At 36.2% G+C, this 15177-nt stretch overlaps 1 protein-coding gene across 4 annotated transcripts in view; it reads right to left on the reverse strand.

Moving 5' to 3' along the window:
* The window catches only part of LOC131037289 (guanylyl cyclase 1), a 244855-nt gene that overhangs the window by 96745 nt on the left and 132933 nt on the right, over positions 1-15177 (reverse strand). For all 4 annotated transcript variants that reach the window (XM_057969391.2, XM_057969374.2, XM_057969368.2 and 1 more), the window contains one exon: positions 2521-2582. In XM_057969391.2, the coding sequence (XP_057825374.1) occupies positions 2521-2582 (62 nt within the window). The remainder of the gene's footprint in view (positions 1-2520; positions 2583-15177) is intronic.

Consider the following 15177-nt stretch of genomic DNA (forward strand, 5'->3'; position numbering starts at 1 on the left):
ACCTTACTTCCTTCTTTGACCTTTTCCTCAAGATTAGATCGTTCTGAGCAAACATCACATAAGTCAGTTTCCTATACCTTCAGATATTTATGCTATAAGATGGAAGACACCTCCAAGGAAAGAGAAGAATACTACATCCTGTGAGCATAAAATTATTGATTCAATCTTACTTTTGAATGCACCAGACTGCTGTTTGACAATATATGAACCCTTGATTTATTTGAACTTGAATGCTGCAGATGTCTAGAGAGAAAAATAGAAGAATTCGAAGGAATTGATACACCTGCACCTTCTGCAGTTTGCCTTCAAAATTGTCTACCTGTAGCTACTGTTATGATTGTCTCGTACTTGTAAAAATAAACTCCTTGATATTAATTATGATGTCCCTGTTATGCTAATGTTCCTGCCACAAATATTCACTATTGCTGACCCTGTTGTAGATGTGTGAAAGGATGAACAAATAAAAGCATCAAAAATACGCAGTGGAATTTCTCTTAAAATATTTTTCTTTTTATGTTTGATAAAGCAAATTTATGAACTATGTTCTGCTCCTCTATTTGAATACTTATATTCTTTTTTGGCTGATCTAAATGTGCTGCCACCTATTTATAAAATTTGTCCTTTGTTTGAAACATCATCTCCTTTTAGAAAAGGCACCTCCCTCCATAAATAGAAAATCCATTTTCAACAAAGGTAGTTGGCTGTTTTCAGATGCACCCTTTCACAACCAATTCTTGTATAACACAAATTGACACTTTGTGAGAAATGCACCTCTGTACCTGGCATGCACTTATATATGTAGCAATTTTTCAAACTTGAACAGTGCTTGTTTTTTCCAAAGTTCTCTTTTTCAAAGCAAATTACCTTCTTTAAGTGGCATGCACCTATATCCCTGGCCCATACCTGTACACAAGTTGCAAATTTTGTTATGAATTGGATTCATTTTGACAAAGTGTACCTGATACTTCTTTGTTGCACCCAAAAATACTTTTCTTTTTCTTTAACCTCTTGAACTTTCTTTATAGAAATCACCTCTTGCCTCACAACATACCAATCAAAAAATGTTTGGATTATAGACTTTTATAACCTATATATAGTCACAGATCTACCTTTTCCATTTGCACCTGTCAATTGGAACTTTGAATTTCCTTTGCTTAGAGGTGCCTTCCCATCCCTAGGATGCATTAGCATGCAAGATGACTTAATGAAAAATAGTTTTCTTCTTCTATTAGGCACACACCTCTATGCCTAGACTTATGATTTGAAATTGAACTCAGATTACTCTTTGATGAGGTGCAATCCTATCCACCAAGCATTCACATGGACACTGATATTTGCTTTTCTAGCCAAATTTCCCTTCTCTTAGGTGTGCCCCACCCCTATAGGTGGACACCTCTATATGTGACCTAGTGAAATTTCCAAAACTTCTCATTCAAGTGCACCCTTTTGTATGAGACATGCACCTTTGAATGCTATTTTCAATTATGACTCCCTAGAAGAACTTCTTTCATCCACCATAACAAACAACTCAAGCCTTCAAATTTCACAATATTGCAAAAATTTAGAAAGGAGAGAGGATGACAAGAAAAACCAAGCTACACAAAACCTGAACATGTATTAGGAAAACAACATACTTAACACCTGACTCAACATAAAAATTTCATATGGACCACTACGATCAAAGTTTTTGTCATGACCAAGTTCTTAATTTTTTAACATTTTATCCAAAACATTTGCAAGCTTGAGGTTTCATTTATAAGTCTATAACACCAACTCTCTAACTTTAACTCAATCGGTTGCCAATATGTCTTTATCTAAGCAAAATTGGAGTAAGCAATCCTCCAACCACTCAATAATGCATTATCAATTGAAATTAAAAAATAAAAAATAAAAACAAAAGACTTAGTGTAAGTGTACTCCAACTTGTGCCTTCTTTCCCAAAAATAATAAGCTACAGTGAAGGGGAAATGAAGTTGCGGGATATAGACCCAAAGCATACAAACTTGGATATTTTTGGTTACCAACATTTGTCATTTTTGGAATCAAATAGCCCACAGCATACTTTTAATGTGAGTGCCACTTCTTATCTACCTACATCATCTAATGTTGATGATGAAGATGATTTTTTTGAAAACCTACATGACATTGATTGCTGATTTTATTATTTTCATATTGAAAAATGAATATCTATCATGACATTCAAGTTTGACAAATTGACATTAAAATAGTATTTTTAATTTTCTGGTTGGTTTTGTTTATTATATGATGCTATGTAGTATTTTGACATTATTTCTATTTTTAGACTGCAAATATTTATAAATTTTTATCATTTTCATATGATTTTTGTAGAGTTGAACAGAAATCCCCAAAGAATTTTTCCATATCTGCACACCCAAAGTAGTACCTTAGTAATTAGGTAAATCATTTCTAACAAAGAGAAATATGGATTGGAAAAAAATGCATATGCTTAGGATTCGAGAGAAGTGACACATAAGGGGCAGAATTGCAAGTCATTCTCACCTGTATATCCTGAACTTACACCACAACAATCAGAAAGGAAAAGTTCCTCCAACCAGGGCTGACTGCATTGTCAATTTATATAACAACATTTGGTATTATGAGCATATGATAGTGAAATTAAGAAGAACAGACATCTATTACTTCATAATTCATATTACTTGTTATTAAAATCAAAATGCTCATCCAGAATATTAGTGCACTACTGAAAAAAACTGCAACACAAATAAGTTCAATGTCAGATGCCTTATTCACATTGTTAAAATTAAAAGAGATTGGGCTTGGAGGCATATAATAGTCAAAGAATTCATTTTAGTATTTTAGTATTACAAGAAAAACTTAATGAATATAAAATTGGTTGCTAACTAATGCAACTAACATAACAGTTGAACTATTCAGAAGATAATATTGAAACAATAGTAAATAGGAGGAAGGAATAGAATTCATCTGGTACAAATCAAACGAATGGAAAATGACATTTAAAATTTTTTATTATACAGTAATTTACTAAGTTACTTGTCTTGGTGCAGGTATGGGTACGTATATATATATATATATATATATCCATGTAAATTTTTTGTTATCATCAGTATTGCTGATTTCCTACTTTTATGTTGGATGTGCAATCACATATCATCTTACTAGTTAATCTTATTTTCAGATTTGAAATTACATTCTAAAGTTAATATTGCATTTTAGTTTCACCTTGTTCTCAACACTATCTTTATTCACATGTCTCTTAGTATTATGAAAATTAAATTAGTTGAGGTTGTTTATGGTCAATAACATAAAAATACTCATAAATTCATACTTCAATGATTTGTCAAATCAAATGTCATCACACAATGAAAATTACAATCATCTTTAATAGACTTCATATTGCTCTTCATCAAAAGCATCAAAGTCAACATTTGGTTCAATTTCATTTGAACCACAATCAATTGGAGTGCCACTCCCACTAGCTGTGTCACATGCACAAGTTGCCTCATCTATAGAGACTTCAACAAGTTGTGCAACTGTAGCATCTAAATCGGGACACTCAAGACTTTCATCCCAATTCTTTGTCACTCCCTCATTGTATCCAAGTGTCTTATGTGAAGAGAGACAACATTGAAATGTACAAAGACCAAATCCTCAGCTTTTTTGCACTCAAAACGGTTGCACTTAACCTAGTGGGTGAAGGAGTATGTACTCCAATTCCTCTCAGCTTAAAAGGAAATTGCAACCTATTGAATTTGCGTACAACATTTAATATTTATTTTTATAAATACAAAACATGAATTACAATATTGTATTATTATTAAATATAATATATAGCACAATAGCAACAAACGAAAAAAGAGAAAAGAAAAAAAATAAAAAGATACATATTTCAGAGAAAATATTAATTGCAAGAGGCTGCAAGTAAACAGAGTCCTGACCATGCATGTACCGTCATTCATGAGCATCTTTCTTGTATTTGTATCGAAGAGTGGAAACATTATGATTCCTTGAAGATATAAACTGGCCAAACTCACTCAAGACAACACTTTGGATATTTTCAACTAGAAATATCCTTCTAAATGCAATGTCGTAGCTAGTAGCAACCACCTCATTCCTATATGGTAGCACCCTCTACAACAAAGAAAGTATCTATTTGCTATAATGCTTTGTCAACAAAGCAAATGTTAATAGATGCAAGGGAGTGGTCATTTGTTCCAATAGTCAATGGTGATCTTTTGCACACTTCCAAAAAATATTTCCATTGGGTCATGTTCCTTGGCTTCTATTATATTTCTTATTTTCTAAACCTTGAAGTCCATGCCATCATAAATCTCACCCAAACATTTCCATTGGGTCATGTTCCTTGTCTTATATCTAACTTGATAGTCATGCTTTTAGAATTGGAAACAAAGACTGAATAAAGAATTTCATGAGAGATAATGATGTCTTCAGCATTATTTCTCTCTGAAACAAGGCTACCATATTTGATGGATATGATCAAAGAAAGAAACAATCTCAGCCTGAGAGCAATCACCTTGGAGATAACTTTGTAGATAACATTACATACAGAGATGGATCTGAAATCAGCATTGCTGGAATTTGTTGTCATTGATGTCAAAGAGCTTTCATTGGCATAATTAATGGAGATCAGCTTGTCATTGGCAAGGAAATAGATTGCTTTGTTGAGTTACAAATTGCACAATATTTAATTATTGTTGTGGCCGAATTCCCTTTGGTGCCCAAGGATGGGTAATTTTATTTTAGGGCCAACCCTCCTGGTTTTTGTGCCCCTCTTCTGTTGTCAAAGAAATAAATTATATAGACTTTTTGGGCCAACCTCATGGAATTAGGCACCCATTTTAGGGAGGCAAAAATTTAAATCAGATAGATTGTTTTCAGCCTTGGCTAACCAGATTGAAGATATGTGACCATTTGGTGAAGGGGTGATTTGGTGTGTATAAATATGAATTCATTTAGAAGTTATTATTATCCAGTTATTCACTGAATATTATTCCTATTCAAGGCAGATTTGAGCAGACCTAAGGAGCATATATGAGCATAATTTTTTTAAGACTATCAGCAGATTATTTCAGACTTTATGAGCAGAAGATTTCAGACCATATGAAGCAGATTGTTTCAGACCTTATGAGCAGAAATTGATGAAGAATAGGAACAGATTCTAAAGTATATTTTTGCAGACGTATAAGCAGAAAGTATTGACGTTTATGAGAAGATTTAAAGAAGCTGTTTGAGCAGGTCTGTGGAGGTAGATCACATATGATTCAAGAAGATGATGAATCACTTATCACTTTATCCTTTTGAAGTTTGGTGCCTCATCTTCAAAGAGATTGGTGTCTCTTGCTGAGTTGGTCCATAGTTCTGGGGATTCCTGTTTCCAGTGGGTTGGTGCCGGTGAGTCATCTATAGGGGATTGGTGTCTCCTATGAGTTGGTGACTACAAAGATTGTAAGAAGTTACTAATACAAAAGCAATATTTTGTCTTGGTTTTCTCCTGCAAGGGTTTCCACATAAATCACTTGTTCTAATCAAGTTTTGAAATGTAAAAGTTTGTTATAATAGAAGTGATCACATCCTACAATTGGGAGGATCCTACATTCCAATAAGAAATTTGATCCAAGCCAGTATGGAGAAAGGAGAAAGCAATATAATCTCTCTATGATGTTGTTGAACCGAACTCTTCTATTGATCCAAGTGAATATGCCATTTTTGGCTTCCTAATCAATAAGGTTATCCTTCTCCACAAAGGCCACAAAATCCAATTGAGATTGAGTGGGCCTCTAAAACCTCCATTCTTATCCATTGAATGGATGATGGAAATGAAATCACCACCCAAGATAAAAAGCTCATTCTACTAATTATCAATCCACGGTGCCATAGCATTCAAAAGTATCATTTTTACAATGGGACTCAAGTTCATAGATGCTGAAAGGGAAGGTGATAAGCTTCATCCATAAGGGTTTTGACTTTATAGCAAACCAAAGAAACGGGAATCGCCATGAATCGCCTAAACTCGGCGAGTCCGAGTCCGAGTCATGGTCGCAGAGTCTCTGGGACTTGGACTCGGACTCGTCCGAGTCTAGCGAGCAAACTCGTCAGACTCGCCGAGTTGACGAGTTTGGCTCAAACTCGCCAAACTCGGCGAGTCCTGAGCCCCAAACTCAGCTACTGCCTGGGTTAAGTAAAATGACAAAAAAAACATTTTAAAAAGCTTTTTTAAAATGAATGGTCTCGTCTTTGTCCACTACAACCTAAGCCTGAGAATGAGAAAAATTAGAGTTACAACATGTCAGCCAATAGAAAAATAACACCCGACGCCTTTATTAAATAATAAGTTTTTTTGGCCTCGCGGGGCACTACCCCTCGACCCCGCCCTATATCGCGAGCCCCTTGACCCCACCTTGGGGGCGCTGCCCCCAAACCCCCGTCGAAAAATATGGGGAGAGACTGCGTCGATAGAAGTAGGGAAAATTTAACCTCTAAGTCTGACACTGATTGGATCGACTAGGTAGATATAGAGACTGAGACTATAGCCATGGCAAAGGAGGAGCGAAGAGCACGAGCACAAACAAGAGATTCAGAGGCAGATAGTGACACGGATGTTCCTGATGTTGGTGAGCATGGCATGGTGTCACGGGGAGCGGCCATGGCTGTCCAATCATCCAAGACCTACCTTAGACGCCTTCACAGGGGGCCGGGGCCAGAGGGTGCTGTCGTGCAGGCTCCTCTGAGCCATAGGCTTGTAGTTGTATTTACCTTTGGTATTTGTATGAAACATTTGATGATGATCATATGATGACATGGATTTTTTATTCCATGAGTTTTGTAATATTGTATACATTTGACAATATTTATATATCTATGTTTGTTATTTCCTTCAGCTACAATTTGCGTTTATGCTTATGTGATTGATGTATACTTGTGTATGTAATCAAATGAGCCAAGTTTGATGATGTTATTGTGTCTTTAAGGTGTATTCAATAAAGGGTGCCTGAAACAAGTTTTAAATCTTTAAATATCTCTAAATTTCTTGATTTTTTCACTTACCCAAGTCCAGCCGAGTCTGACTCCGAGTCCCGAGTCCGACTCCGATTCAGCCTTGCTGAGTCCGAGTCCTATTTCTTTGCTTTATACAACCACCAATCAAGGAAATGGAAACAAAAAAGGAACAAGTGATTCCTACACCACACAGGGCAACTTGAGAGCCTACAAAAAGGCCTTTCTACTTTTACCATTTCTGTACCAACTAAAGGTTTGTAATGTCCCCACTTCCTGAGTGATCTACCAGGATGGAGATTCGCCTGTCATTCATTTCCACAAGTGAATTTAGTGGTTGGAGATGAGTTGCTTACCAAATGAAGTTCTATACTTAGTCATTTTTATGACTTTGGTAAGTTAATAAAATAACTTTATAATTTAAAGTTATAAAGTTACTTTTTCCAAAAATAGAAAAGTAAATAAGTTATAAGAGGTTATTAAACAACTTTATGTTTTCACCATGGCACCTTTTTCTAAGTTGGTTTTTTTTAATCAAAAGGTGGCCCCACTTTAATGATGAGCTTACCCATACTTGGGCGTACCTTTTTGGAGGTTAAAGATTCCATGGGAATCTTTCTAAGATGCCATGAGAAGTTCGAATTAGGGTTGGAGAGGTTAAAAGAAGGTTTGGGGGTAATTGGAGAGCATTCTGAATTTTATTTTTACATCTAATTTTGAAGGTTCAGGTCTGCAATATGGCAGAGAAAAGGAAATTGGAGATGGTACCCTCTAATTTGTAGTGGAGGGATGAAAAACCTTTCATTGTGACACCACATGGGAGCTATATCAGCTTTCATATGACCAATAGAGGGTCAAATCAGCAGGCATTTGTCAATTACAGCAGTATAGGAGGCAACCGATCAGATCTGGGCAAGGCCTAATCAGCAAATAACAGATTTGATATTGTTTTATGCAGGCCGTACCTTTCCCAGCAAGGCCGTACCACTTACTTTGCCTAGGGAAGCCAAATTAATAAATTAAGGGTTGATTAGTTGATTTGAATGCTCAGATTTTATTGTTATCAGCAAATAAGAATAATCCAATAGCTTATTTGGTGGAAGGATGTCAGTTCTAATCTACAACAGCAAAACAGTGGGAAAATTGGCTAATTTTGGAGATCTTGCCTGGCAGGATTTCAGGATTCATACTAGATTTGGGGTTTCTTTATCAAAAGGTTTTAGATAATTATCCTAGAGTGAAATAAAGTCATTTGCAGCCATTAATAGCAGCTGGAGGCACTTGGTTCAGTCATTCCTCATTCCAGGCTTATATTCCACCTTCAAACCCCAGCGCTGGACTTCCGGTAGGCCTTAATTGGCTTAGTTTGCTAAGAATAGACATTTCAAATTTATAGTACTTGCTACAATTAAAAATCAGAAGTTTGAATTTCATTTCCAACTCAAAATTTATTGTATTGCATTTATTATATTTTCATGCATTGTCAAAACTCCAAAAAAAATAACAAAAAATTGAAAAACCACAAACTTCCAGAAAAACACTTTTCGCTGGTCAACGAATTTGAATTTGAAAACAATCAACAATTTGGATAAGATTTCTAGGCAAGGATCTTTCAGTGATATCAGAGCAATGGTCCTACCACCCTGGGGGTCAACAAAGTAATTCTATGCAGCGGGGCAGATTTGGTACCTACAGATATTACACACGCATGAGACCTAGAGTGGATTTAAATTTTGTCATGGAACCACCCTTTGAGACTAATATGGGTGATATACCAGAAGGGCAGAGGAGCCCACCCAGACAAGGGAGACAAATTCCACTCAATCCTAATGAGATTATGAGGAGCTTGGCTGAAGCACAACCAAGAATTGTTTAGGCAATCAAAAGGTTACAGGACACACTTGACAGAATGGATTTGGGAAATAACAGGGGAAGGCACAAGAGCCGTAGAAGGACACTATCAACTACATGAAATAGGGGCAGCAGTAGAATTCCATCTTCCCTGAGTAATGCATCCATCTCACCACGGAGGGATAGGACCCATACTAGGACAGCAAATAGGCCTATGCTCCCACGGTTCACTCCTAGAGATGAACCACCGTTGGCTGATCCTCAGAATGGAATCACCTTTCAGGACACAATTATGGCTGCCAACGATGAGTGAGCACGTCTACCAGCACATGTCAGAGATGCATTTCCATTGCATCAATATTGTATGCAGCGTTGTGATTTCATGAGGGGACAAAATGGCAGGGGACCCAGACAGCAATAGAATAATGATATGAGGAAGGCTACAGATAAGATGGCCTTATCCACTTTTGATGGCAGTGGTTCCACTAGTGCACGAGCATGGGTTCACAAGCTAGATGTATACCTCTCCTTGAAATCCATGGCTGAAAATGAGGCTATTCAATTTGTTGTCCTGCATTTGGAGGGTGTCGCATATGACTGGGGGCACCATGGATTGGTCACACAGAATCACGCCCTTATTCATTCGTACGTAGAGTTCACGGAGAGGCTGATTTCTAGATTTGACAGGAAAGATGTGGAACTTTATTAGAGGGATTTAGCTTTCCTGAAACAGTCGGGACATGTGGAATCATATATTAATGAATTTCAACGGATACCAATGATGGTACCTGAGATGCCTGTTAGGAGGGTAGTTATGCTCTTCATAGAGGGACTTCATGAGAGATACCGTGGTTTGGTTAAGGCTTTGAAGCCTAAGACTCTGCAGGAGGCTATACAACTTACCTTGGATTTGGACACCACACCTCCACCTTCTACATCTCAACAGAACAAGAAATCCTTCGAAGGTTCTAAACCTTCTCCGAGTTCATCTACACAGTTACCCAGTGCACCACCTCCTCTTAAGATGGATCATGAATCACGGAACGAATTGAGGAAGAAATTGTGTTTCTCATGCAAGGAGCCATGGGAACCGGGTCATAGATGCCTTGGAAAAGGCAAGGCACATCTTATAGAGGTCTTTTTGATGGTGAGGATGAGTAGATGCAGGATACAAGTGATGAGGATACATTGGCTTCTACCAACGTTACGATTGCATCATTATCCGGAGTACCTTGGTATTACCCCTTTCGATTGAAAGGAACTCTTAGGGAGCAGCTAGTGGATTGCTTGGTAGATACTGGTGCTACTTACAACTTCCTTAGTGAGCAGATAGTAGAGAAATTTGGATTACAGGAAGAGAAATTTTCAAGATTTAGAGTGACAGCTGCTAGTGGTAATACCTTGAGTTGCACTATGAGAGTTTCTCAACTTAGCCTTCAGTTGGGAACTTATCTCTTGACTGATGATTTCTATGTGATACCGATAGAGCAATATGATGTGGTTCTTGGTATGCAGTGGCTACAATCCATTGGTAGGTACACATTTGATTATCATAAGATGCAGTTAGAGTTCTCAGTGGATGGGAAGGAAGTGGTGTTGAGAGATTCAACGAATGGCAAGCCTAAAAGTAAGACAGCATACTGGTTGGAAGCTAATATTGATGCATCTTGTAGTAAATTAGATTTTGTGCACTTTGGAACTGCTGATATAGAGCAATCCCAGAGGTTGAATGAGGATTGGTCGGCAAGAGAACGACATGCCAAATTGATAGCCCAACAAGCTAAGAAGCGTCTCCTTCATATTCATGACATTTGCCACACGGATGATAAGGAGAAATTGGAATTGTCTAGTTCTGATTTTTTAGTTGATGTTGGTCATCTTCCATATAATGTTGATGAAATTGGATATGACTTTAGACGAGGGACAGCAAAGGGCATGTTAGTGTCAACTTGGATGACACCAAAGGAATGAATACAAGGGAACTATTCAGTTCTAATTTTCAGATTTATAATAGCAGTGAATTATTGTTCCCGTCATGGCATTGATGCATATCATCACGGGGCAGTGAGCCATAGAAATTCTGCAGTATTGAATACATGTGACACATGCTTTGACTCTTCCTATGATGGCATAGATACTTCACCTTTGAGACTGCTACTGGTTACTCTTAATGTGGCAGCATCTCATGTCCCCTCCTGGATCGTTATACATAGAAAGAGAGAGAGACCCCAAATGAATTAATAATTACCAACGAAGGAATATTTGAAAGTTATTTATTTATTAAATATTATTATAACTAATAAATATTCCTTAAAGGATAAGGATGGGAAAAAGAATACGTACAACGTAATCCTATACTTTTTCTCCAACGAACAAGAAAAGTATTTAGACTAATTGACATTAATTGGACATACATCTCTAGTGGTCCGCAATTGTGTGGAGTCTCTAAAAGAGACAAAATTGCGAATGTAATCAGAAGACCATTATGATAGATGGGTTCAAGGGTGGTGTTTAGCATGAATCACCATTGAAGAACACTGATCGTATAGTCAACGATCATGATTAAGGACATATCGTGCACTCTAATAGAATTTGCACCGAATGTAAAAATACTTAATAATGTTAATGCATGGATTAATTGAATTAGGTTAAGGTAAATAAATAATTAAAATAATAATATAAATAAATGAAAAATATATTAAAGTTATTGCTATTTAATAATTAATATATTTAAATGGAATGGTACTTAACATATTTAATATTTAATATATTTAAAATGAAATAAAATGTAATATTTAATATATTTAATATTTAACATATTTAAAAGGAAACCATATTTAATAGGCATGACTAATGTAGTGGTTACTCCCGCACGAAGTGGTGCGTGGGTAACCACAGCCTAGGCTGCGATTACCCCCGCACCCCTTCATGCGGAAGGGGCCCGTGGAGGGGCATACCCCCTCATGGGTTATATTAAGAGCAGCAGCAGGGGTTAAAAAGGAGGCAGGGAGGAGGGCGGACAGGGGAAAAGGTAAGGGAGAGCGGACTGCGGAGGTAAGTTAAGATACAAGGTTTATTTAGTAAATAATATAAGTGATACAAGGTTTTATTTATTAAATAATATAAGCATATTATTTAATATGTAATGTCATTATTGTAGTTAATGTGTGAAACTCATCAATATTAGCTACTGAGTAATGTGTGAGGTTCGTTAATAGGTGATGTTAATTGTAATCTAGTGAGTATATATATATTCAATCAGAACAAGGAGTAACATAATGAATATAAATATAGATATTGATTATAATAGATAGGTAATGAAAGAAGTTAAGGTTAATGAATGTAATTAATGTATATGTAATGTTTATGATAATGAATACTTTAATGAACATATTAATGAATGGTTTACAGATATTAAGGAATAAGTATAAACCGTATGTTAATGAATTTGTACTAACATACATTAACGAGTATACGTATCAATGAATAGTAGGGATATAAATTAATAAATGTAATGTTCATTAATATTAATTAATGTGTAATGTTCATACATATTGGTAATGTGTAATGTTCATTAATATGTGATATTAATCGTAGTCTAGTGAATGTATATATATTAATTAATGTGTAGCATTCACTAGTCACTAAACATAGGTAAAAGATATAATTTGTTAATTGTTGTATACATAAGTTTGTGTATTAAGAAAGATTAGGAATACAAGGTATGTTAAGAGATGTAATGCATATGTCAAAGATGGAAGAATATATATATCTATGTTAATTAAGAATACATTAAGAATTCATGTTAACACAAGGGATAGTTTATGAACTGAAACTATTATGCAAATGTATGGCTTGGTTGACTAAAACTCAATCAAGAAGAGAAGGATCTGGTCAATTCCCCTTGAGGACTTGGATGATGGAGGCATCACCCAAGACAAGGTAAGGCAAGGGTCTTCCTTGGCTGGCTTGGGTATGAGAGGTTATACCCAAGACAGGACTCAAGGTCGGGCCGATCCCCTTTGAGGACTTGGATGATGAAAGCATCACCCAAGGCAAGGAATAGACAAGGGTCTTCCTTGGAGGGCTTGGGTGTAAGAGGTTACACCCAAGACAGGATTCGAACTAATCTTCAATTTCCTGGAGGGCTTGGAACCAAGGGGTTCCAAGAGGGCGAGCTTCACGGCCGCCTAAGGACATCTTGGAACCAAGACGCCTAAGGACATACTTTGTATGGCATTCGTATCCTTTTTATTAGATAAAAATTATGATTATGTTAAATAAGCATTGAAGTTAGATTATAATTTAGATTACTTATATATACATATATGTTTGTCATGTTCTAACAATCTGTTTTGCAGGCTAATGATCTCTAAATAGTAGGGACATTACACAGCATTATCCTTGTTGTGTGAAGGGTTATTTGACATCATGCTCTTCTCCTTCAAGTACTGTAGCGGATTTCTCATCTTGGTATGGGACCCAGGAATTGATTTGCTTGGGAAATTTTATCAGAGTGGAGCAGCGGGTTGCTTGATGTTGCTTGGGGGCAAGCAATCCCGGGAAGGGAGGACTGTAATGTCCCCACTTCCTGAGTGATCTACCAGGATGGAGATATTTCCGCAGGTGAATTTAATGGTTGGAGATGAGTTTCTTACCAAATGAAGTTCTATACTTAGTCATTTTTATGACTTTGATAAGTTAATAAAATAACTTTATAATTTAAAGTTATAAAAGTTACGTTTTCTAAAAATAGAAAAGTAAATAAGTTATAAGAGGTTATTAAACAACTTTATGTTTTCACCATGGCACCTTTTTCTAAGTTGTTTATTTTTTAATCAAAAGGTGGCTCCACTTTAATGATGAGCTTACCCATACTTGGGCGTACCTTTTTGGAGGTTTAAGATTCCATGGGAATCTTTCTAAGATGCCATGAGAAGTTCGAATTAGGGTTGGAGAGGTAAAAAGAAGGTTTGGGGGTAATTGGAGAGCATTCTAAATTTTATTTTTACATCTAATTTTGAAGGTTCAGGTCTGCAATATGGCAGAGAACAGCAAATTGGAGACAATACCCTCTGATTTGTAGTGGAAGGACAAAAACCCTTTCATTGTGACACCATGTGGGAGCTATATCAGCTTGCATATGACCAATAGAAGGTCAAATCAACAGGCATTTGTCAGTTACAGCAGTAAAGGAGGCAACCGATCAGATCTAAGCAAGGTTCCATCAGCAAAGAACAGATTTGATATTGTTTTATGCAGACCGTACCTTTCCCAGCAGGGCCATACCACTTACTTTGCTTGGGGAAGCCAAATAAATTAATTAAAGGTTAATTAGTTGGTTTGAGTGCTCAGATTTTATTGTTATCAGCAAATAAGAATAATCCAATAGCTTCTTTGGTAGAAGGACGTCAATTCTAATCTACAACAGAAAAACAGTGGGAAAATTCGCTAAATTTGGAGATCTTGCCTAGCAAGATTTCAGGATTCATACCAGACTTGGGGTTTCTTTATCAAAAGGTTTTAGATAGTAATCCTAGAGTGAAATAAAGTCATTTGCCATCATTAATAGCAGCTAGAGGCGCTTCGTTCAACCATTCCTCGTTTCAGGCTTATATTCCACCTTCAAACCCTAGCGTTGGACTTCCGGTAGGCCTTAATTGGCTTAGTTTGCTAAGAATAGACATTTCAAATTTATATGTACTTGCTGCAATTAAAAAATCAGATGTTTGAATTTCATTTCCAACTCAATATTTATTGTATTGTATTTATTATATTTTCATGCATTGTCAAAACTCCAAAAAAAAATAACAAAAAATTGAAAAACCACAAAGTTCCAAAAAAACACTTTTTGCTGGTCAAAGAATTTGAATTTGAAAACAATCAGCAGTTTGGATAAGATTTCTAGTCAGGGATCTTTCAAGGTTGGCCTCCTCCATATCTAATTTAATTTATTTAAGAAGAAAAATATCACCTTTTAGTGCTTGTAAGAGATGCCCAACAAATCATCTTTTATTAGGGGCATTGAAGCTGCAAGCACTCCATGGTATGGAATTCCTTGTACTTGTAAGGGGACTTCCACTTTTACCTTGTTTAGAAACATAGAACACTTGGAGCTTTTGATTTTCCTGTAGTGCCTATTCTCGAGCCTTTTCTAACTCAGATTTTCTGCCCTTTTTTTGTTTCAAATGACAATTTAAATTCGACTTTTGACTAGGAGTTTGAGAAATTGAGGCTTTGTGAAGAGGCTTAATAGAATATTAAAATAATGTTAATTTTAGTATTAATGCTCAATAGTGTATATTCTTTTTT

Source organism: Cryptomeria japonica, chromosome 6 (assembly GCF_030272615.1).
Source record: "Cryptomeria japonica chromosome 6, Sugi_1.0, whole genome shotgun sequence".
NCBI classification, from domain to species: domain Eukaryota; kingdom Viridiplantae; phylum Streptophyta; class Pinopsida; order Cupressales; family Cupressaceae; genus Cryptomeria; species Cryptomeria japonica.